The sequence below is a fragment of the Pagrus pagrus genome (assembly GCF_965226575.1).
Source record: "Pagrus pagrus genome assembly, chromosome: 20".
Lineage (NCBI taxonomy): Eukaryota > Metazoa > Chordata > Actinopteri > Spariformes > Sparidae > Pagrus > Pagrus pagrus.
Window position 1 is genome coordinate 11,103,447 of NC_140207.1, and position 22,570 is coordinate 11,126,016.

The 22,570-nt window shown below is 42.4% G+C and overlaps 1 protein-coding gene across 17 annotated transcripts in view; it reads left to right on the top strand.

The window, feature by feature from the left end:
- Nucleotides 1-22,570, top strand: part of scrib (scribble planar cell polarity protein) — a 69,394-nt gene that overhangs the window by 14,709 nt on the left and 32,115 nt on the right. For all 17 annotated transcript variants that reach the window (XM_084339898.1, XM_084339911.1, XM_084339908.1 and 14 more), the window contains exons 2-15: nt 12,979-13,096; nt 15,198-15,276; nt 15,825-15,914; nt 17,126-17,182; nt 17,520-17,583; nt 18,158-18,232; nt 18,481-18,625; nt 19,526-19,644; nt 19,786-19,985; nt 20,267-20,433; nt 20,752-20,879; nt 21,038-21,163; nt 21,263-21,448; nt 21,548-21,916. In XM_084339898.1, coding sequence (XP_084196024.1) covers nt 12,979-13,096; nt 15,198-15,276; nt 15,825-15,914; nt 17,126-17,182; nt 17,520-17,583; nt 18,158-18,232; nt 18,481-18,625; nt 19,526-19,644; nt 19,786-19,985; nt 20,267-20,433; nt 20,752-20,879; nt 21,038-21,163; nt 21,263-21,448; nt 21,548-21,916 — 1,923 coding nt within the window. The remainder of the gene's footprint in view (nt 1-12,978; nt 13,097-15,197; nt 15,277-15,824; nt 15,915-17,125; nt 17,183-17,519; nt 17,584-18,157; nt 18,233-18,480; nt 18,626-19,525; nt 19,645-19,785; nt 19,986-20,266; nt 20,434-20,751; nt 20,880-21,037; nt 21,164-21,262; nt 21,449-21,547; nt 21,917-22,570) is intronic.

Below are 22,570 nucleotides of genomic sequence, written 5' to 3' on the forward strand. Positions count from 1 at the left end.
GTCAAGGACAAGTGCAGATTGAGTGTCAATGTACCATGTGTGGTTGGACTCCGCCACCTCATAGTGCTGTGAACATGGCATGCTGGCAAAGGTACAAAATGTGCTATCAGGGCTCAGAAGTACAGTGTGATTCTCTTCATGTGCATCATCAGGTTCCCCCATGGTGTATTTTTAGACCTGCTATCACAGACCAGGTTCATGACGTCGGGCGTGTAGAAGAGTAGTGTTTCAGACAACCATGGGGGGATCAGCATGAGCTTGCCTGTGGGCTTAGGGCTAGTGTTTTGGTTGTTCCTGACGTTGATCCTCTCTGGAGTCGTGTGGGAGGGGTGTGCAGACTACTCTGTAATTATGCTGTCTCTGTGACATATTAATGGGGTTTGGCTTGTAATCATAGGTAACAGCACCAGTGTCTTGTATTGATGATAATCGTATGTGCCAAAGTATTGAGCACTCTCCTTGCCCAGTGTTCACTAAAATGATTAAATGATAACAGACATAAAGCCAGATTATATCACTGTAATGGTTCCACTTGTGACGATACAGTGCAGATGTTCAGATACTGTTTTGAACAGATGTAAGCGTGTCTGAATCGAGCATGGCTCGATTTTCTTTTCATCGTCAGTCGAGCGTCACCAGGGAGGTTTCTGCTTCCTTGTTCCCTTGGCAAATTCATTGAACAAATGCCTGTCTCCAAGGTAATGGATCTCACAGGGCCAGTGGTTTGCCTGATGTGGGGGTGCGTTTACCTTGTGTTGTCAGGCAGAGGCACCAGATGGGCTGGGGCTTCCCTGTCACTGCAGACCTAATGTACCTTCAGTGTGTGCACAGAGGCCCTGTCGATCGCTCTTCCAAATCTACTTGCAACACCACAACCTTGGCCTCAGTCCGAGTCGAACACATCGTACAGAAGCAGAGAAGAAGGGCAGAACTGCTTGTCGCAAAGCTACACTTTGTCCTTGGACTGTGAAAAAGCCACAGGAGGAGGGCAGGGACAGCAACACCTAAAGTGGAGCAGTTATTTTTCCACAGAGTATATCAGTGAACTACATAGAGCTGACTTTGTCCCGCTCTTGTGGACCACTTACTGAAGTTTGTGTGTTCGGCTACTATGCTTGTCTTTGGATCTGTACTAACACTACAGGATTCAGAATGTACTACACTGTGCAAACAAGCTGCAGCTTGTTAACTAAATTGTCTGTATTCTGTTTTGCCATTTGGTAGCTTACAAATTGGACATTTTGACCTTTCTAATTTATGTACTCATAAACAGTGGGAGTCCTTCTGTAATCCAGATTTGTTGGATCCAGGCAAAATTGACAGATGTTTGTCAGCACATGTGTATGCATCTCACGGCCAGCTGTTGATGTCACATGATAGTGTTACTTTCATTCTGGCCTGATTGCGCCATGAAATTATAGGAAGCTCTGACATATTTTTGTACTGTTGTTATGTTTTGATGATTTGTCAGAAGGAGGTTCATTTAAAATAGCTTCTTCTGTAATGACTGGAGTGTATTTTGCATATTTAGTGAAATTAATCTGAGTTTAACTGAGTTTCACAAGGTTTCTGTTAATTTTAGTAGATACTGGTTATACCAATTGAGTTCAGAATTTAATTTTTTCAGGCAGCATATTTCAAGCTCCAAAATATGTCACTTTAGTATAACCTAATGGTAAATCAACGTTAAAGATAACTTCACAGAGAGATTTTGAGAAGGTTAGTCATTATCTACTCACCCCCATGCAGATGGAAAGTCTGTGAATTTCCATAGTCAACAAGACATTTCTGGATCGTCTCAGCAAAACAGTGTTGCAGCATTCTCCTAAACAACTAAAGTAGATGGGTACTTGTTTTAAAATGTAAAACAACAACAACAAAAAAGAATCAAAAAGACCTCATTTAAACCCTCAACCTGGGGTCAAGCTCATGCACCCACTTCAGACTGAGTGTGCTCTAACCAAGTCGCTCAGCAGCTACATTTTGTCTCAAAAAGGGATCAATTTTGGATGCTGAGAATCCGGAGACTTGGGGAAAAAACAACTTTTAGTTATATTAAGTCCCCATCTACTTAAGTCGTTTAGGAGAATACCGCAATGCTGTTTTGCTGCCAAGCTCCAGAAATGTTTTGTGGACTGTGAAACTTCACTTTTTTATCTAAAATTTCATGTCCGTCTTTCATTTTTTTTCATCAGACTCTTTTGTCATTCAGACAGCAGTGACTTGGAGGAAAGCTCTGACAAATGTGTTGTGAATAAAGATCACGCTGTGTGTCGGAACCTGGCAGCGTTAAATCTTCGCTACTTTCAAAATAAAATGTCAGTCAAATATTAACATAGCACGGGGAAACTAATGAGGCTACAGCTGTCTTTTTCCATGTCGGTTTCAAACGCTCAGGGAACATTCCTGAGAGAGAATCATAAAGGCAAAGATCTGTGTGAAGCCCGCTGCAAGAGGGAGAATGCCGAGACCATTGCTGGAAAATGATAGACGCCGAGCCACATGATCCTGTGAGGGAGGCCACAACCTGGACACATACAAAGCATCAATTGTACTGAGGCTGTTTGTGTACTCACGACACACACAGGCACTTTCAGTCCATTTTTTAAGGTGTAATACGTGACACTATCCCTGTAGTAATCATGAAGAGGAGTTTAGATGGCATTTCTTGCTTACTTTACTGTTTCTGATAATTTGCTACACAGCATGAGTAGTATAGATGAGATAGCACGCGTGGATCAGATCCTCTATTTCTGCCTCAAAGTGTTGATATGTAAACCAGAGTTAAGTGTTTTATCTTGACAAACACCTCAGCACCATCTTTGTGTATACAGTACATATCCTCCACAGAGTCTGTAGTACTCCTCTTTCCGTTCCTCGCGTTTGATCACGTTATGTGTTGACAGTATACCAACCACCCAGAAAATGACTTGTATATACAATGACTGGGCCACCAGTGCCAGAGGGTTGCCATGTCTGTCCCCTGCTGCAGAGCCTCACTGTGGGACAAACAGAGAGCTGGCATGCATACAGGCAGCACATACCGGATCCAGCCCATCCAGGAAAGAGCCAAACGGCCTCTGTGGACTATAAACAATAGGGCTTCTGGTTTTGTGTCATGTTTGTGGGAACACAGAAAGAGAATGAAGAGAGCATGTGATGAAATCCGGTGGTGGAGGTGGAGGTGGAGGGCCTCCTCTACAGTTTCTGGTGTCCCTGTGAACTCATTCATTCCTGCTGTGTGAGAGCATAGCTGGGGAATCTCAGGCCACTAGTTCAACTAAACAGTAAAGTCTGAATGGGAGCAGTGGTGCTTGCTTGACCATAAATATTTCGGCAAAAACAAAACCTGAGGTCCGGCCCTTTATGCTCACTGTGTGGTCATGGCGTTTCAGACACCTGTAAGACCAGTCATTATTTACATTTCCAGGCAGTGATGGTGTTTATTATTCTGCACCCTCTTTGGACAGAGGCCTTTTATCCTTGGTTCATCACTACATGATGTATTGTTTCCTGCTTGCTCTAATGTAGAATAGTGTTGTCAATAACAGTCTATTGATTTTCTTTGCTAAGTGTTGTGATTGTTTTAGTCAGGAGGAAGATGGGCCTTATGAAACCTGAAACTGAAGCAAACTGCAGGCAGGTGTAAGAGCTCTGAAAAGGTCAAGTTCAGTGCTTTCAGCCAGGCTGCTGCTTTGAATTTGGTTTGGATTGCAAATCTGCACAGGGACTCGGTGCTAACACCCTTTCTCTTTCCACCTGTGTGTTTGTGTTCCCCAAGTTGTTGCACATGTCCCAGGACTGGTGGTACAAGCTTTTCCACCACTGCGATGGTTTTAGTAACCAAAGCGGTGATTAGCCCACCAATAGTGCAACAGTGGAGTGGATTACATGTCTATTTTTAAAATGCTGACTGGAAATCTCTTTACTGAACCAAGCAATCACCATTCTTTGTTTACCAAGAGTGCCACATGCTACAGTATATCACATTCAGTCTTTGTTAAGTAAATGTAGTTGATTTGCGTTTGCACTGATGGAGAACTGCCTCCATTTTTCACATTCTCTTTACTTAAATTTCAGGAGGTACAGATTTTTCAAAATCCGATAGCACTGCAACGATTTTTGATGAGTTGTCAACTTTTAAAATAATTGCCAACTATTTTGACAATCGTTTAATCTGTTTGGGTAGTTTTTAAGGAAAAAAAGTCAATATTCTCTGATTCCAGCTTCTTAAATTAAATATTTTCTGTTTTTTTGATCCTTCTGACAGTAAACTGAATATCTCTACATTGCGGACAACAAAACATTTGGGACATTTTTTCACTTTTATTGATTACACAGCTAATTGATTAAGCAAGATAAAAATCAACAGATTAATTGACAATATAAATAGTTGTTTTCAGTAGGCATGCAAATTGTAAGCTATTTTTGAAGTTGATTGTCGTGATTTAATCGTTAATATGTGAAATATGTTGGACTTTTATCCATCAGAAAACTGTTTAGACTACTGACATTATCTATGCTCGGTGCAAAATTGGAGTAGGCTACATTGGGAGTTAAAGGAAGAGATAAAATAAACACGAAGTTACTTTAATGATAAACTAAATTACACAGAATAATGACATATTTTTCATGCGGAAGTCCCGTCTGTTGCTATTCAAAAACTGGCCCAACAAAAACAAAATAGAAATGAGGCTACTAAATGGCTAAAATATAATGCTTTCAGTTTGTTTGTAATGCCTTTTTGTATTTTTCAAGTTACAAATTACTTTAATCAAATGCTTCATACTAGTAATTTGTATTTTATTTTGATAAATTTGGCAAGCAAGCGTTTGTAATTTGTAAAAAGATGCTTTTCTCTGATTGTCAAGTAAAACATTTTAAGTGATAAAATTCTTAATGGCAATTAATCGATCAATAATAAACATCCCTAGTTCGTTGCAGCCCTATCCCATGTTCATGTCTCTCAGAGGTTCTCTTCATGTGTATTTGTGAGTCGAGAGCCTCTCAGCTGTACAATGCCATGTCCACCTGTTCCCTCTCAATCTTCCTCCTTCAGCCCTCTGAGGTCTACATCAACAGACACAAGTGTGATATAGGCTTTCTGTTTACTTTACATCGTATTTACAGCTGTCAGAAAGGAATCTATAAGCTCGACATTCCATGTGGCACATTTGGCTTCATTCAGTATCCGCTGAAACATAATAGCATTGTGTCAAATCAACAGCATTCACAGGAGGGGGGAAAGCCCATGTTGTCACTGTGGTTGTTTATTAACCATGTTGATAGTTGGTGGAAACACTGTCTGTTCTGTATTTTCACCATGTAGTTTCAAGTCTTCATAGTGGCCTACATTGTCATCATTTCAGTCCCTAAATTGAGGGTTCCCTCTTTTGCTTTGCAGTTCTTGTTTTCCTCAACAACAATCTTCACCATGTTTATCCAAAAGAGGATGCTGTAAAGCCGCCAGCATATACAAGAGCCCTCTCATAGACGCATTCATAAACACGCATACATAAACTGTGTACATGTCCAGACCCGGGGCCCAAAGCCCTTCAGCAGACCTTCCATCCAGTCCTCATTGACTGTGTCCTGACTCATGCTCATTAAAGAAAACATGCTACAAGCTACTATTTATGCCAGCATATTTGTTATTGCCCTTAGGAATACAAGTGTGGCCTTACTTGATCTGCTTTGTTTAAACAATTTAAATGGGGTCATATGCTGAAAACACAAGATGGAGTATGCATACAGAGGTAATGAACTAGTTTGACATGTGAAAATGTAGCTTGCACAGATGTCCTACGGAAAAATATGGCCGGCGTGTTATAAAGGCTTTTTGTGTAACCATCCACTCTAAACCTCCTGACATGGTCATTATATTGTGTCCCTCATCAGTGTTGGGGGGTAACGTGTTACAAAATACTCAGATTACTTTTTTGTTGTAACAAGTAATGTAACACATTTGTTACAATTATTATAATACAATTTTCTCCTACTTCTTGAAAGGCAGTATGCGGCCACCTTCAGATGTGCAAGTGCGGTTGTATTTTGATAGTGTGCAGGTGTGACTCAGCTAGCAAGATGGCCTGAGAAGAGAGGGCAGCCTCTGGTTCATTAGTCTTGTACTGTAGGCTGTTTGAGCCTTTGTTTTATTGTCTTGATAGAGGCAGCTGCTAAAGCTGTATGTCAGCTAAGTTTGCAGCCAAAAGACTGCGCAGCTTCTACCCTTTGTTACCAAACTGTGATGTTTTTTTATGGGTAGATACTTGTTTTATCTCCCTCCAATGTCTCTTCCTTAGAGCTGGGTTTAGCTCCTGCAGCTTAAAAACTTCAAATGCGTAGTTGCAGACTCAGACGTCGCCTGGCCTGACTTTCGGCTGTGTTTTCTCTCCACGCAGATCAAAGTCAGCAGGACAGGTGTAAGTAGATGGGAGTTAGCTTGGCTGTCAGTCATACCGGCTTCACCACGCCCTTCTCTGTGTGTGGCCTGTTGAGGGACCGGAGCTGGATAAGGATAGTCACGGCTGATAGTGCCACTTGCGTGAAACACTAACATATATGCACAGTATGGTATAAAACATAGTTAAATGGTCATACAGAGACATGCATACACATGACAGAACATTTGGTTGGTTGCCTTTTTCTCACATACCTCCAACAGATTGGAGAGTGTGTGGGAGACGGTGGGCGAGGGCAGAGGAAGTGGGATGTAGCTTTATAGTTGTGTGTGTGTGTGTGTGGGTGGATGGTTGTACTGTCAGTCTGATGAAGCCAGTGGGAGGTTTGTACTATGCTGCATATAAGCCGCAGTGGACCAGACTAAACCACATTAATGACAGTCTGTTGAATTGTTGCATGTTTTGATTAATAAATTACATTATTCATCTATAAGAGAGAAGGTCAGTGAGTCTTCAGATTGTTGAGGTAATTTGTTGGGCAGTGGTTGAAGTCTCTGTCCCCATTACTGGTGCCTAGTGTCCAGAGCACTGTGGGAATCCATTGTGTACCCTCATTTCTTCATTAATAATCCACCATCACTCCCTTTCTCTCAGCTCTCTCCTCTCTACTTCGCACACAATCTTCCCTTTCTTCACAGCACTCATCTTCTCTATCCTTCTTAGTCATTCTTGCCTTTTGTTATCCTTTGCCACATTCCTCTTTCAAGTCTTCATCCTTCCCTTTCCAGCCCTCTCTCTCTCTTCTCCGCGGTGCCCTCTCGGACAATGGAGGAATCCCCCGGCCTGGCTGGAGGAAGGGGGGCAGCGAGGGCTGGCCTGTGACTGACAGCCTTGTGTGGGACTGGCTGCTTGGCCTTTGTCCTTCTGCCAAGGAAAATGGAGGGAACCCAGAGAGGTGGAGCTGCCGAGAGAGAGGGCAGAGGGAAGGAGGAGGGGAAGAGGACCAGTTAGGGTTTCATTCATGTGAAGAAGTTTTGGTAACTTTTAAACAGTGCTCTGCAGGGGGAAGAGATGCTTTGGCCAACATCAGACCTTGTTGCTCCACTTGCATTGGCCTTGAAATGTCTGAACACGTAGTCTTGCTGGTGCCTTAAGCTTCCCATAACTCCTTGCTCAAGATAATAAGTCTAGTAAGAGCAGGAAGACTGAGTCTTGTGTCTGTGCTCACTCATGTACTGAGTTTATATCACAACAATGACTGCAGCTATCTATAGAAACGAGTGTGCAGTAATGAGGCTCGCCATTCGAGTGACCGACCAAGTTACTCAGTCAACCAAATCCTTTTTTATTTCCCCCGGACACTGAAAGAGTCCAGGCCAGTACAAAAGCATGTGCTCTCTCCCCTCCCCTCTCTTTGAGCCCCTCACCCCAGTAGTGTGCACGCACTGTGTGTAGTTTGTGTGCATTGATATTGGGAAGAGTGGGGACATGCAGACTAGGCCGACTGGGCAGATTTGGCACCAGATTAAGAGGCTCTGGAATGTGTGAATAGGAATTCCACTTAGAGGAGAGGAAGTGTGTGAGAGTAAAACAGAAAAACGAGGGTTACAGGAAGAATAGATGAGAGGTTTAGTGATGGTAGTTCAACTTCCTCTTTCTTGCAAACATGGAGATGTGGGAGTCCATTGATTAAATGCCCTAGGCGAGCTGAGACTTGATGAAGTTGGTTCTTGTTTTTGTTTTTGTCTCTGCAGAAATTATACTAGCAGTTTAAAACAATGAATCCAACCTTAGGTTAATGATTTAGAGCACACGTGGAGTGTCTGGGGTTCTTCTATGGTCTCCTGCACACTTAATGTGCTCTATAAGAGGAAGGTTGAATTTAGTGTATGTGTGTGTGTGTGTTTTCAGGGCAGGAGGAGTCTGCTCCGTCTTCAGTCTGATGGCATGATTGGAGGGAAACTGTAAGCTAAATGGAGTCACTTGACTGGAACAGTGCAGCCTCTGTGAACATCAGGCTTTCGACTCACTGAACCTACAGTGGAACGTTACTCATACACAGCACATACAGTTTACTCACATGTGTCACACACACACACACTTGGCCTCTTGGTTATCTGCAGTCACATTTTAATTAGTTTCTGTGGAGTGATGTGAGGTCCGCAAACATTAACATTCCACCCTGTGAATTTACAGTCTCTTCAGGCGCACATAAACACACTCGTAAACACTTTTAAACTAACACCCACCGCTGCTAATACACATGAACACACAAATATGTGTGTTAACATACTGCTCAATCCCCCTGACGCACACGCATGCTGAGGCGTACTACTGAGAGAGTTCTTGGCAACCTGAAGCAAAGTAAAACTAAAACTCTGTCAGCACTGGTGTGTGCTGACTTTAAGACCTACAGCACAGGATCTCCTCTCCTGTGACTTAAGGACGTCAGCATACATGCACACACAGACACACACAGACACGCACACACAAACACACACACACACACACACGTACATGCACGTACAAACACACATCCTGAGGCACATTAACACACTCTGAGTGGAATGTAAGCTAAGCAAGGCGATGGAGATAAGACAGCGTTTCGCGATGCCCCGCACACACACAACCTGCTCGGCTCTCTGTCGCAGGCTGCTCATGGGTGACGAGGCTTCATTCACTGTATAATAATGGGGGATATCTCATGTAATAAGTACCCACACCGCAGAGCCCATTTCACACTAGCTTAAGTTGGTCACATTGTGGATGTGATACAGACCCAATCCTCCCGGCTGTGAAACCTTATCAGAGTCCAACAGAATCTGTGCAGCTGTGTCAGTTCTCACATCTGTCTGAACCACCATTAATGTAATTTACCTAATACTTTTAAAGCAGTTTAATAAGGAACATGACCACAGGCTTGAAACTAATTGTAAACACTACTGCTGGGAACTGGATAAACAAAGACTGCCTACTACGTTGGACAGTCATTAGGTGGCTTGTGTTGATATTGGTTTATTATTATTTTCATTATTGATTAACCTCCATTATTTTCATGTCTTATCAGTTAATTGTTTACTATATAAAATGTCAAAAAAAAAGGGGAATATCTCTTTGTGTTTTAACACATCTAACTAGAGTTATTGAATCTTAAATCATCCATCTTTGCTCGCCACATCTTACCCTCAGGTGTGCTTCAACTTCAGGTTAGGATCCTCTTTTTGAAATACAAAAATCTAACATTTTTGGTATCTGCTTTGGTAGCAGGTGATCACCGGTTGTCTGTATCAAACCAGCAAATGTTTGATATTTTTGCTTAAAAAATACTAAAACAATTGATCAGTTAAAGAAAATAGTTGCTGAAGGATTTTATTTCGAACAAAAAATCAACAGCGCAAGCTGTATACATAAATGACAATTAATAGAACTCATTATCCACCTTCATTAGGCATGAGCAAAAACTGATACTACTAGTGCTAATCTTGTTGTAGTTTGCCAATGAACTGTGCTGACTGATATACTGTGTTTGTGCTCTTAAGACCCCACACTGCCCTCTGCTGACGAGGCTATCATTTACCCGCCTCCACCATCACTCCCTTCTGTTCGCTGCACTAAATCCTCCTGTTCACAGCTTCACTCCCTTCCTTGAGCAAACAACTCTCACAGGACTCCCACTAAAACATACCAGTTGCAAGTTATAAAGTAGCATACTGGTTCTGAGTAACGTGCTGCCTGAGTCTTTAAATGGGTCCACGCACACATAGGCCTGTAAAAGCTGCCTGAGTGACTGAGCAGACTGTTGTGGCTCATTAATAGAGACGGTGGCGGTACACTAAATCCCACTGCTCCCGCTTGTTATTCCAAACGACCCATTGACCCGTATAACACTGTTGGTTCTCTATTGTTTAATTTGAATGTACACCAGTCGGTGGGAAGCAGCAGGGACATCAGGTCCAGTTTTCATTGATAGAATAAGCAGTTATTGACTGCTCTAGAAGTAATTGGATGCACCAAAGAACAGATTTCATTCATTGTACTTTAATTTGATGTCAGTTTTTGAGCGGACGTTAACAAAGTTATTTGGCATTTTCTCGGAAAATTAAAAAGATGAGCATGCTGCAAATTAAATCTTGATGTTCTTATTTAGTGCTGGAGTAAAGCTGGTTTGAGAACTGCGTGTACAGTAACACATTTGTCTCCTAGAAAAACACGGAGAGCCTGTCTGTGAGCGGCCACTCAGGAGTGAATGGCCATCTTTGTGCGTGTTCATAACTGCTTGTTCACAGGCATGATTGCATTACTGTCTACTGCTTTCCCGTCATCACTGATTGAGCTCTGGACGATATCAAGAGAGGAGAAGAATGAGCTGATGTGAAAGCTTTTATTAGGTGATTGGTTTGGCCTGGACGGAAGAATTGCTGATTGTCCATTAGCAGTAATATGGTTGCAAAGACTTGCAACTCATCAGCATTTGTTGTGAGTTAGTTAAGTGTTCGCAGCGCAAGTTTTCAGGTATGTTTTTCAGCGAACCCTTTCCGTGAGAGGCTTTCATCTCCGAGTGTCACCTGTTCTGCCAGACAGGTTGCCTCCCCTACTGGTGGCCGGTCCCCATCTGGGCTTGGCCCCAGTCACATGGTCGCTCACATCTCCTGTTTCCTGTTCCTGTCATCTGATACCTGTCACCTGCTACTCAGAGAGCCAACACCCTCTTTGTCTCCCTCTGGCTCTGTCCTTTCCTCACTCTCCATCAGGTGTGGACGCTACCAGTCAGATGCTAGGAAATTGGAATAGCACTGACAAGCTCCATCTTGCGCTGCCAGCAACAGATTCTGGGAAAAATCTTTGTTGCTGTAGCCGCCCCACTCCCCTCTCCCCATCCAAACACAATACACATAACTAGTTAAGAGCAGGAAATGTCTGTCATCAAGGAACAGAGTGGAGCTGAACTGCAGCATTCTTCTCTTTGGCAGCGTAATTGTAGAGCTGTCTCCCGGCATGTTGTATTGAGTGTGTGTGACAAGCAGAAACCTGACAATACACACATCAAAGAAGGTTTTGTGTTCTGATTTACAGCAAGTTTTATGCAACTGGAGTGTAACAGCGCTGAATTTTTAAAACCTGAGTCCCAGCGACTAAGCAGGCGCTTGGAAATTGTCCAAATCTATTTAATTTTCTTATATTAATCTGTGGTAATTGACACACAATGCTTGTTTTCAGCTGTGGGCCTTGTGGACAGCCTGAGGCTTAATTTGAATTAAGGTTCAGGCTCCAAACTTGCAGACGTCTGTGCACCCTATGTCCAGAATACATCCCTGAATAATGAGTTGATACACATTCCTACCCCAGAAAGCCTAAGTCCGCAAGTTCTGCAAGAATCCTCCTCCCTGAGAGAGCCTGAGAAGTCGACTGTCTCTTGAAAGGGGGGACAGTGGGCCCACTGTGGGATGCAGAACCGGGGCCTGATTGAGGGGTTAATAACTGCATAGTTTTGGCCTGTTACCCTCGCTGTTCCCCGCCAGCCTGTCTTGTCTGTCCGTCTAAACAGCAGATGACACACAGACACACACAGCACGGCTGGCGGAGGAATGTTTCTGAACGCTGCCCCATCCAACAACCAGGCTCTTGTGAAAGCACTTGGCATGGCCACAGCCGCAGCACTCTCCTCTGCCCGGCTATCGAAAGCCACTTTGTTTGGTTGGCGTTGTCATGGTGAGGAGGAGCTTTCGGGAATATTGGGATGTTTTTGAAACCAGCTCTTAAGACGGCCCTCTTCTGAATATATGGGATGTTTTGTGTGTTCACTTTAGAGTTGTGGTTAAGGCAGAGAGAGGACAGTCTGCAGTATTCAAAACACTAATCTAACTGGTGGACTTGGTTAAACAATTGACATTAATGCTGAAATGTTGGCTGATTTAATTGATAAATTGATTGACAGAAATAGTCTTTTAATAATTGATCTTTTTATTAATTTCCCCGGGCAAAAATATGAAACCTCTACTAGTCAGTCAAACTTGTGGCTCTTGTTATTTACCGTGTTTGTTATGCAATTGCGTTCCCCTGAGGCAAATGCAGATTGAATAAAATAAGGAATGGTTGAAAAACATTAATAATGGGCAGCGTGACATTCCACACATTTCAGCAGCATTTACAATACGATTTGGTTATGAAAGAACAGTTTCATATGGCTCCGATAATAGATGCAATATTTTTTCGCTAATGTTTAACCATATTGATTATAAATCTGCTGCTTGCTTGCTCTCCTGCCCTGATTTCATTTTAAAGCTGATATAACTTACTGGATTGTCTCCCAACATGTTAATGTGCATCTTTGTTACTATAGATCCCCCTTAGTCTGTAAATAGTTAATGGAAAATCTTAATAGGATATACATTGTTTAAAAAGAGAATGCGAAAGTAAATTAACAGTACAAAGTCAAACTGTTCATCTGTTGCAGACTTCTAATGCTGTTGATGAAAAGTTCTCAGCTATCCTACCACTTCTGTATTTGGTTTATAGATTTAATACTAATGCTGGGTGTAGTAGTGTGTATTTAACATAATATCGTTTGTCTCCACAGCCTTTCTTCAGACTACTGAACCTCCGGAAGCTCGGCCTGAGTGACAATGAGATCCAGAGACTCCCTCCTGAGGTGGCTAACTTCATGCAGCTGGTGGAACTGGACATCTCCAGAAACGGTACCTGAAAAAATAAACATAGTTGCTCTACAATCTCTGCTTTTAGGCCAGTCATTAACACACAATTGCTTTAATGACTTGTTGTTTTGTATTTTTGGAGGTGGTCTAGACAAGAGTGGAAGGTTATTTTCGAACAAGAGGGGTTGTGTCTGTAAAGATGATATCTGCCATGTGGTGTTTAACAGCAGGCACATAGCCAAATCAGTTGGAGAATCAACACGCTCGCCGCAGTCATTAAATAAATATTTGCTAGCCCTCATTGCCAGATTATTCAGTCTACGCCCAGCAGCACAGCAGACATTCATACATGAATCACCATGTCCTTGAAATATTCCTATAAGACAAGCAAAGAAAGAAATTCAGCACCACAATGCAGCTAAAGGTAATGCTTCGACATGTCATTTCATTTGGAGCTGCTATTCAATTTCTGCAACTCATCAGCTATAACACACTCACATATCGTGCCCTCTCTGTGTCCTTGCATGCTGCACACGCACATCCACTGATACACTGAGGCAGGATGGGCCTATATGATATGAGACATCTGCTGCTCTGCTACACACTGCATCAGGTGCTGTTGGAGCAATGTGCAGTGGCCTGTAAGGGCCTTTCCCATCTGTCTGCCTGTCTGCTCCTGCTGCAGGACAACGCTGAGCCAGATAAGCGTCACAGGCTGCTCGGCTCAGTAGGGATTTCTTAACCTGCACCTGCAGGAACCAGCGGTAGAAGTTCTTTACCTGGTCAGGCCAGCGGGTCGCATTTCTTCTTGTGCTTTTCTATATGTGCACCGGACTCGACCGGCAAATGTTAGGCTGAATTTGTCTTTATCATTTTAAGCTATTTGTCATTGTAAAAGCTAAGATGTGGGTACGGTGCAGTCATCTATCAGCCTTGTAATGAGAGAGTGAAGAAATGTCTTATTGTCTTCGCAATATTCACAATAAGTAGATATAAAAAAAAATCTAGTGTTGACATTGTGTTAATAACACACATGATAATATCATGTAAATAATCCAGAGAAGATGTTTGCCCTTGTGCATCTTTTGTTTATGAGTTAATCTTTTCACTATTATTTGAGTGTAATTGTTCTTTTTGTACACTTTCTTACACTTGTAGTTCGACTTTCTCCCCACCTCCCTTCACTCGTATTGTAAGGGTAATTTAATTAATAGAGATATCGCAAAAAACGTGTTATTGTGAATTTCTTGGCCTCAATAATGGTATAGTAATCATCTGATATTGTGACAGCTCTAATAATGTCTAGTAGTTGTTGTCACACGCATGATTAAATGCAGTGGGACTATGAATAGAGCAGAGGCAAAATGGATAAACAGCCCTATAATTAGATGTTAAGGCTTCTTTAATTCATCCAGCTGTAAATTTAAGTGGCCTGTAAGGACGTTTTAAAGAATATATACAAATAGTGTCCTTCCTTTTTCTTTTTACTTGACCCTCCCTCAATTTTTTAGTACTTAATTTTTTCAAGGAATCAAAGAAAACACAGTAGATTTGTTGGAGTTTTGGTCTGTAACCATTCTCTTGTTACAGCTTTCATACTGGCAGCTAATAATATCTTTTGTAGGTATTTGTCTTGTACCAATAAATGAGCTGCAATGCTTCCCAACATGATCATGGAAAAGTAGAGGTCGATTCTGTTACCCAGATATGTTCTGTATCACTCGTATGACCTCCTGCCAGTTTGCCCAGAAGGGCTGGGCAGCTCCAAGATATATGGAAATGTTCTGCCAGCTGTTCTCCACATTTGACCCTCCCTTCGTCATCCATTTTTACAATACATTAGAACAACTTCCTGTTGAGATTCTTTCATATAAAGAGATAGCTTCGTTCTGATGCACACAGCTATAAATGTGTGATTGCTCTCTACATTTTGTGAACGATGTGATGGCACTCTCTGGTTCAGCCTCCATGTCTTTCTGTCTTATTTTTCCCTTTCTCTCACTTTCCTGCTCCAGGCCATCTGGTTGTGATTACAAGCAACTTAAAATGATTCGCTCCATAGATTATGACCCCCCCAGTTCTACCTCTGTGTGTCCATGTTGCTGACTCCAGTCTCGCCCCCACCTCCTCTTTTCTCCTGCAGACATTCCTGAGATCCCTGAGAGCATTAAGTTCTGCAGGGCTTTGGAGATCGCAGACTTCAGTGGAAACCCCCTGTCCAGGTAATCTATTAATCATTACAGTGAGAAAATCTGATGTTTGCTCGTATGCAACAAAGAGGGGAGAAGCCGTATGAGAAGTCCCATTTGTGTGCTCCAATTACTTTGATTTCATGTTTTAAATATGCAGTGAATCATATTCCACACATAGGCTACTTGTTTGAATGTACAGTCTGCGCTTCATGCTGAATAAACAGCTCAGTATGTGAACACACGCCTAGAGGCGATGATGCTTTGTGTGACAATGCGCTTTCTGATCAAACAAGGCTCTGTATGAAAAATTAGTGTCAACTTAACATAATCTGAGTACTTGTTAATCTCTTCGACATCCCTACATAAAGTCACAGCCCTCCAGTAAGTGATGTCTAAATTGGAACTTCACCTTGAAACTTCCTCCTATAGAAAAGCAATGCAGGCAAGAGCTTTGATGCTGAATACTTTAACAGATGGGAACATTTGAAGGGATGGTAGTATTGTGTGTATGAGTGATCTCATGTGTTGTACAACAAGAATCTCTCTCCACTATTTTCCCTCCTGCCTTTCTGCTTCAGATTGCCAGATGGCTTCACTCAACTCCGAGCGCTGGCTCACTTGGCACTCAACGACGTGTCATTGCAGACGTTGCCCAACGACATTGGGAAGTATGTACACGTACACAATGTGCACAATGGCTCATACTGTAGTAGATAATACAATGGGATGAAATGTGTTTTTTTGTCTTGGATATTGAAATAAATGGTTGTCGTGTCTTCATAGGTGATTACAAATGTCAGATTTTTAATTATGGCACAGAATTTTTTTTTAACCCCAAAATTGTCAAACATAATCATCAGTTCACATGAAACAGATCGAAGATAGATTTACTTTGGGGAAGTTGTTTTTTATTTATTTTTTGGAACCGTGTTGTTGACTGATTTTTTTTTTTTTCAGAGTTTATTAATTTGTTCTCTAATCTTTATGCTTGCACAGCAATTTTAAGTCTATTTTAATTAGATTTTCTCGTTTTTATTTTGTTACTGAACCCAGGAAGACTAGCAACCACTTTGTGGAAGCTAATGGGGATCCATTAAAAAATAATTGTATTAAATTTGCATCCCTGCTTCGAAATAATTTTGAATTATTAATCTTTAAAACCATTAAAAGGGCTGAAATGATTTATTGATCTGTTGATAAACGGAAAATTTATCAGAAATGTTTTCAACTGATCGCTCTAGAAAATATACTAGACATTCTCTAGTTGCAGCTTTCAAAATGTCAATATTTGTAATTTATATCATTGTAAATTAAATATTTAACTGTTGGTTAGGCAAAACATACAATCTGAAAACGTTATGTTGGGTCTGGAAAACTGCAAAAGGCCTCCAACACTATTTTCTGATGATTTATAGACTAAGCGGTTCATTAATTACCTAAAGAAATTGTAAGTTGCAGCCTCAATTGTGAATACTTTACTTGAGAAATTGTCAAGATTATAACTTTTGTCAAAATTATTAAAGCTCTCTAATCAAGTCATTACACTGGTGTCACCAGACCGGAGGCCTTCGGTTCAGTTAGATCCTTGATACATTAAGAGACAGAGCAGGTTTTCAAGAAGTGTAATTCTGTTGCCCAGTGGGCTCTGAGGCAGCCAGTCTCTGGGCTGTGGGCCACTGCTGTGCTCAGACAGATGGAAGAGCCCCTCACCATGCCAGGCAGCCCAGACGAACAGACCTGCCATCTGACTAACCAACCTGCCTCTCCTCTCGCCTCTCCCACTCCCCCGTCCTCTCTCTTTGGCACATGCCAACTCCTATCCCCTCGTTCTCTTTTACTCACCTCCTCCTCCTTTTCACTGCCACTCCTCCTTTTATAGCCTAGCCAACCTGGTGACGTTGGAGCTCAGGGAGAACCTGCTGAAGTCTCTGCCCACGTAAGTGTTGTCTCCCTCCAGAACACATACGCAGCAGGGTTCTTATCTAATTCCCCTTCATCTCCATCAAGAACAATAAGCACCTGTTGACAATGCTACATCCCAGTTGTCATTTTTGTACTCATAGTAGTTAGAAACTCTCTCACCTACAAATACAGTTATCTAGAAAAGAGATTTATTGCAGCATGGAAGAACATGACGAAAACAAGCTATGTGTACGTCTACAAATTCTTTACATATGTCAGTACACGTGATTGAGCGGTATGTCTGCTCTTTGTTCTTTAAGGCCGCATATTTGTGTGACTTACTGCATGTGCTATTTTGTGATCCTATTCAGGTCGCTCTCTTTCCTGGTGAAACTGGAACAGCTGGACCTGGGCAGCAATGAACTGGAAGTTTTGGTAAGTCAACAACTCGAGCGCTCAAACACCCTCAGTTGTGCCCTTAAAATGTCTGAGTGACATGCATCACAAACATCCTTCTCACATTCCAACCACAATAATTATGATCCTAACCACATGTTTACCTCACCACACACATCAGAGCCGGTCTGTCAAACCTGAGGACCTGCATGCACTATACCTCACAGTCAGAGCTTCTGTAAGCCCGGATACACCCACCTATCTCAGTAGGACAGGGTAAACAATGATTCATGTCCCGACAAGGTTGGAGGCTGAGCAAACTTATGGTTGACTGTCGCATGCCTATCGTGAGCTTAACTGACATTGTCCTTAATGTCATGCTAAAAGTTGTGAATCCAAGGCTGAAATCAATGTTCTGTCACATACTGTGATTAAAATATTAGATGCCTTTAATTTTCTGTGGCTTCAACCTCTGTGACATCTTTTAAATGGAGCCGATTTCCACTTACAGTTGCGTCTGCAGCTCAGCAGGCAGTACTTCAAACATTAACAAAAATAAACAATCAGCCTTTTCCAATAATCTCCAATCTCCCTATGTCACCCCTTCTCTTAGCCGGACACCCTCGGTGCTCTCCCCAACCTGAGGGAGCTATGGCTGGACCGTAACCAGTTGTCCTCATTACCACCAGTAAGTACACTTAAGTTTTTTTTTAAAGCTGCCCTATTGCAAGAACTCTGTGGTTTGTCTTTTTACATTTTTATAAATCTAAATTACACATAATCATGTGCAGAATAAACTCCCACTAGCAGATTTGTTTCCATAGTTTTTTCTGTGAAGGTAATGCTTGTATTTGGCCTCTGTGTCTCACTGCAATTGGTATTTATTGTGTGTGTGTGTGTGTGTGTGTGTGTGTGTGTGTGTGTGTGTGTGTTTAGGAGCTGGGGAACCTCCGGAGACTGGTGTGTCTGGATGTGTCAGAGAATCGTCTGGAGGAGCTTCCCTCAGAGCTAAACGGCCTCCTGGCTCTCACTGACCTGCTGCTCACACAGAACCTGCTGGAGGTCATCCCAGACAGCATTGGTGAGAAACATGAGAGGGAAAGAGAGGAACATTGTCTTGGCAGGGATTCAGACAGAAAACAGAGTCGGTGAGGTGCCGTTTAAGGTGTCAGTGAGATGTAAAGCACGAACCAGGCAGTTTAATGACTTATCAGACGCCAAACACTGCACCCAAACACTGGGTTATACTCACCAACAGGATTTTACAACTCTGGAAAACAACTATTTCATTTTTTATAAAGACAATAGCAAGGAAAACAATAGAACTATGGCATTCATGTTACAAAGTCATCCATGAAATGATTTAGAGCCCTGAATCGGTCTGAACGTGGCCTTAGAAAAGCAGGATGTACACGCCAAACAGCAAAATTATGTCAGAAATAGCACTGGACACAACAATAAAGCAACATTTGTTGTCATCTCTCTATCGTAACTACATTTCATAACCTCAGGCCCTCCCATGAAAGGGTCATGTGCACACCCGTGTGAATATTGTCACGTGTTTCTCAAAAATCAAAACAGAAAATAAGGCCAATATTGTGGGTGATATGAAAGAACGGCAACAAGTTATCCTGTACTAATTAGCGTGTTTTTTTTTGTTTTTTTACACGCACTCTCTGTGAACAAAGTGTGTATTTTTGGTGCTTGGGGAAAGTTTGCCATCTAATTAGGCAGCACTAGATTAGTTAAACCCTTGGGCAGGCCCACTGTGTGTAGGAGGCTGTGCTGTGTTATATAGGAACAGCACTGCCCCCTGCTGGAGATAAAATGCCAGTTAAGAGTAGCACAAGCAAAAAACTGTACATATTTCTGTTTTTAATGGAATTTATTTAATCCAGAGTCCAACATGTCACATCTAGTATAAGTGTCTTGTTCCTGCAGGTTGTTTAATGTTTTTTTTTTGTGTGTGTTTTGTGTCCAGGCTGCCTGAAACAGCTGTCCATCTTAAAGGTGGACCAGAACAGACTGACCCACCTCACTGATTCAATAGGAGAGTGTGAAAACCTCACAGAACTCGTCTTGACAGAGAATCTTTTACAGGTAGGGACATATAAAACACTTACAGAAGCCTCTCACTGACCCAGCTGGGATTTGTGTATGCCCATTAATACTTAAGTCTGCTCTTAAGCTTCATTATCATTCTCTCTGATTAATAATGGCTTCTGTCTCAATCCATTAAAGTCACTTCCTCGCTCGCTGGGCAAGCTGAAGAAGCTGACCAACCTGAATGTAGACCGCAACCGTTTGGGCAGCGTGCCCAAAGAGCTGGGTGGCTGTTCCAGCCTCAACGTTCTCTCTCTGAGAGACAACCGCCTGGGAAAACTGCCTGCTGAGCTTGCAGATGCCACTGAGCTGCATGTGCTGGATGTGGCTGGAAACAGGTAACCTCACTTAACACGCTGAACTGTGAAGAATACACAGCAGCTTTTCTTGCTAAGGTTAAAAGTTTAAAATAGAAGGAAGGTCTTTGTCAAAATGGACTTTCAGCGTTACCAACACCCTACAGAGACGATGCTTCTCCATTATTTAAATTATGGAGCTTTTTTGTGGTCACAAATTTAACTTTTTAAGATCTTAGAAGTTTAGCTGGATGATATTTTCTTTCAAGTAACTGAAAGGGAGAGATTGTGGCTCATTGTACCTCGTCCCTTCTTCTGTCCAGATTACAAAACCTGCCTTTCGCCCTGACAAACCTCAATCTGAAGGCCATGTGGCTCGCAGAGAACCAGTCACAGCCGATGCTTAAGTTCCAGACAGAGGACGACGAGCGAACAGGAGAGAAGGTGTTGACCTGCTATTTACTACCCCAGCAGCCTTCTCCAAGCCTAGGTGAGTACTGCTTCGTTAGTTTGTGTAGTAAGTCATCAAATTGTCGTTTAGATCTGTTACTTATGAAATATAACTGCTGAGATGCAAAGATTTATAGTTTGCAAGATGTCTGACGTCTTTGTTGTTGTAACTGGTAGGACATTTCTCCTGTATTTTGAGCTTTACAATTAGTTTTTACAAGTCGTTTTTAGTGTGTTAGCTAACTAGTTGTAGCTTGTGCAACCACACATGTTGTGAGATACTTGAAGCTGTCCATATAAAAGTAGTCTGTGGCTTGACATCTCTCTCTTCTCTGCACTTCTCCTTTATTTTTCACAGAGAACTTGTTGCAGAACAGTGTGGATGACAGTTGGACGGACAGCAACCTGAACCGAGTGTCAGTCATTCAATTCCAAGAGGAGACCAAAGCTGAGGAGGAGGATGATGAGGCTGCTGCAGAGCGCAGAGTGAGGAAACAACAATACAGTGTTACAGTGTTTAAGTCCTCTTCATGTCATTGTGCTCAGATAATTCTCAAGTTAATTAGCAGTATTATTTTAGCTAAGTGGGATTAAAAAATTGAGCTCTAACTCGTGTTTTTAATCTGTTTTTTTTTGTGTGTCAGGGCCTTCAGCGCAGAGCCACACCGCACCCGAGCGAACTGAAGGTGATGAAGAAGGTGATCGAGGAGAGAAGGAATGAGGCCTACACATCCAGACCTGATGGAGAAGAAGAGGGCCTTGATGCACAGGTACATACATTATTATCATGTCAAGAGATATAATTATGTTATCTTAATCTGTCTAGTTTTGCGTCATTATTCAGTGGTGCACTTTGCTTTTGGTTTCAGGAGAAGCGGCTCAGTGACCTGTCCAATCAGAGCCATGATTCCCAGGTGTCCAATAGCACACTATCAGCCACCTCCCACGAGGACAGACACAACGCGACTGCGGTTTCGCAGAGGGAGGATCTTGTAGATGGCCACTCTCCTCAGGAGGAGGACGAGCTGGACGAGATGGAGGTGGAGTACATTGAGGTAAATATTTAAAATAACCTCCTGTATATTAAAACCGAAGAACATATAAAATTCTCAAGTTGTTATCTTTCTCATTAAATGTCATCCTCTTTTCTCCAGCCCACTGTGCACTTTGCAGAGGAGCCCATCATCCGCGGTGGGGACGAGGACGACGAAGAGGACGGTGAAGATGGCGAGAGGAGCGAAGAGGAAGACGAGAGGCCTGTCATTCCCATGGAGAAGCAGCGTCTGATTAGAAAGGACACGCCACACTACAAGAAGCACTTCAAGATCACCAAGCTGCCCAAGCCCGAGGCGGTGGCTGCGTTGCTGCAGGGCTTCAGTCCTGACAGCCTTAACTCTCCGACACAGGCCGCCGAGGACGAGCAGGACGAGGAGGAAGACGACATTCTGTGCACCCCTCAGCACCATCACAGAATGGAGGAGCTCGTGGACAGCCGACTCCAGGTCAACAACAGTCAAGTAAAGGTAAAGGAGAGATCCCAGCACAGGGCAGGAATGTGGGTAGCTGGGAAGGAATTCATACATAAGTAGAAACATCTTACTTTTCTCACCTGCATTTGTGCACATATACAGAAATGTAGTCAATATATAAGTAAGGACATACAGTATGCAGAAAAGTTGCTTATTTTACGCTTAAAAACCTCTATTCATGTTGTAAGAATATATTTGCATCGAATATATTTTGTGCTTGCTCACTGCCTCTATGCAAACACTTAATATGTATGCATAGAGTGCCCGTACCACCTTGCAAGTTGCATTCAGTTTGGAGCACTTAAGGACGTGGCATTGCATGCAGGGTCATTGTGGAAATGAAGACGTCTATACTTGAGCTGTAAATCAAGGGGAGTGGTTTTCCCTCAGGAGTTTAACTGCAAACGCACCAACGGTCTCGCCTCAGAACTTTGCTTCGTCTTTGCTCTGCCTCAAAGACGATGTCCCTCGCGTTAAGTACCAAAATGTACACACATTGTCTCATAATTGGAGACAAATGATGGAAATCTAATTTTAAACCACATGAGATTGCTTCTTGATCTTTAAAAATAACACATCAGATAAGATTTCTTTAATGTCAAATGATAATTTTTCCTTCCACACAAGGCATCTGCAGGCTTTTTTGCA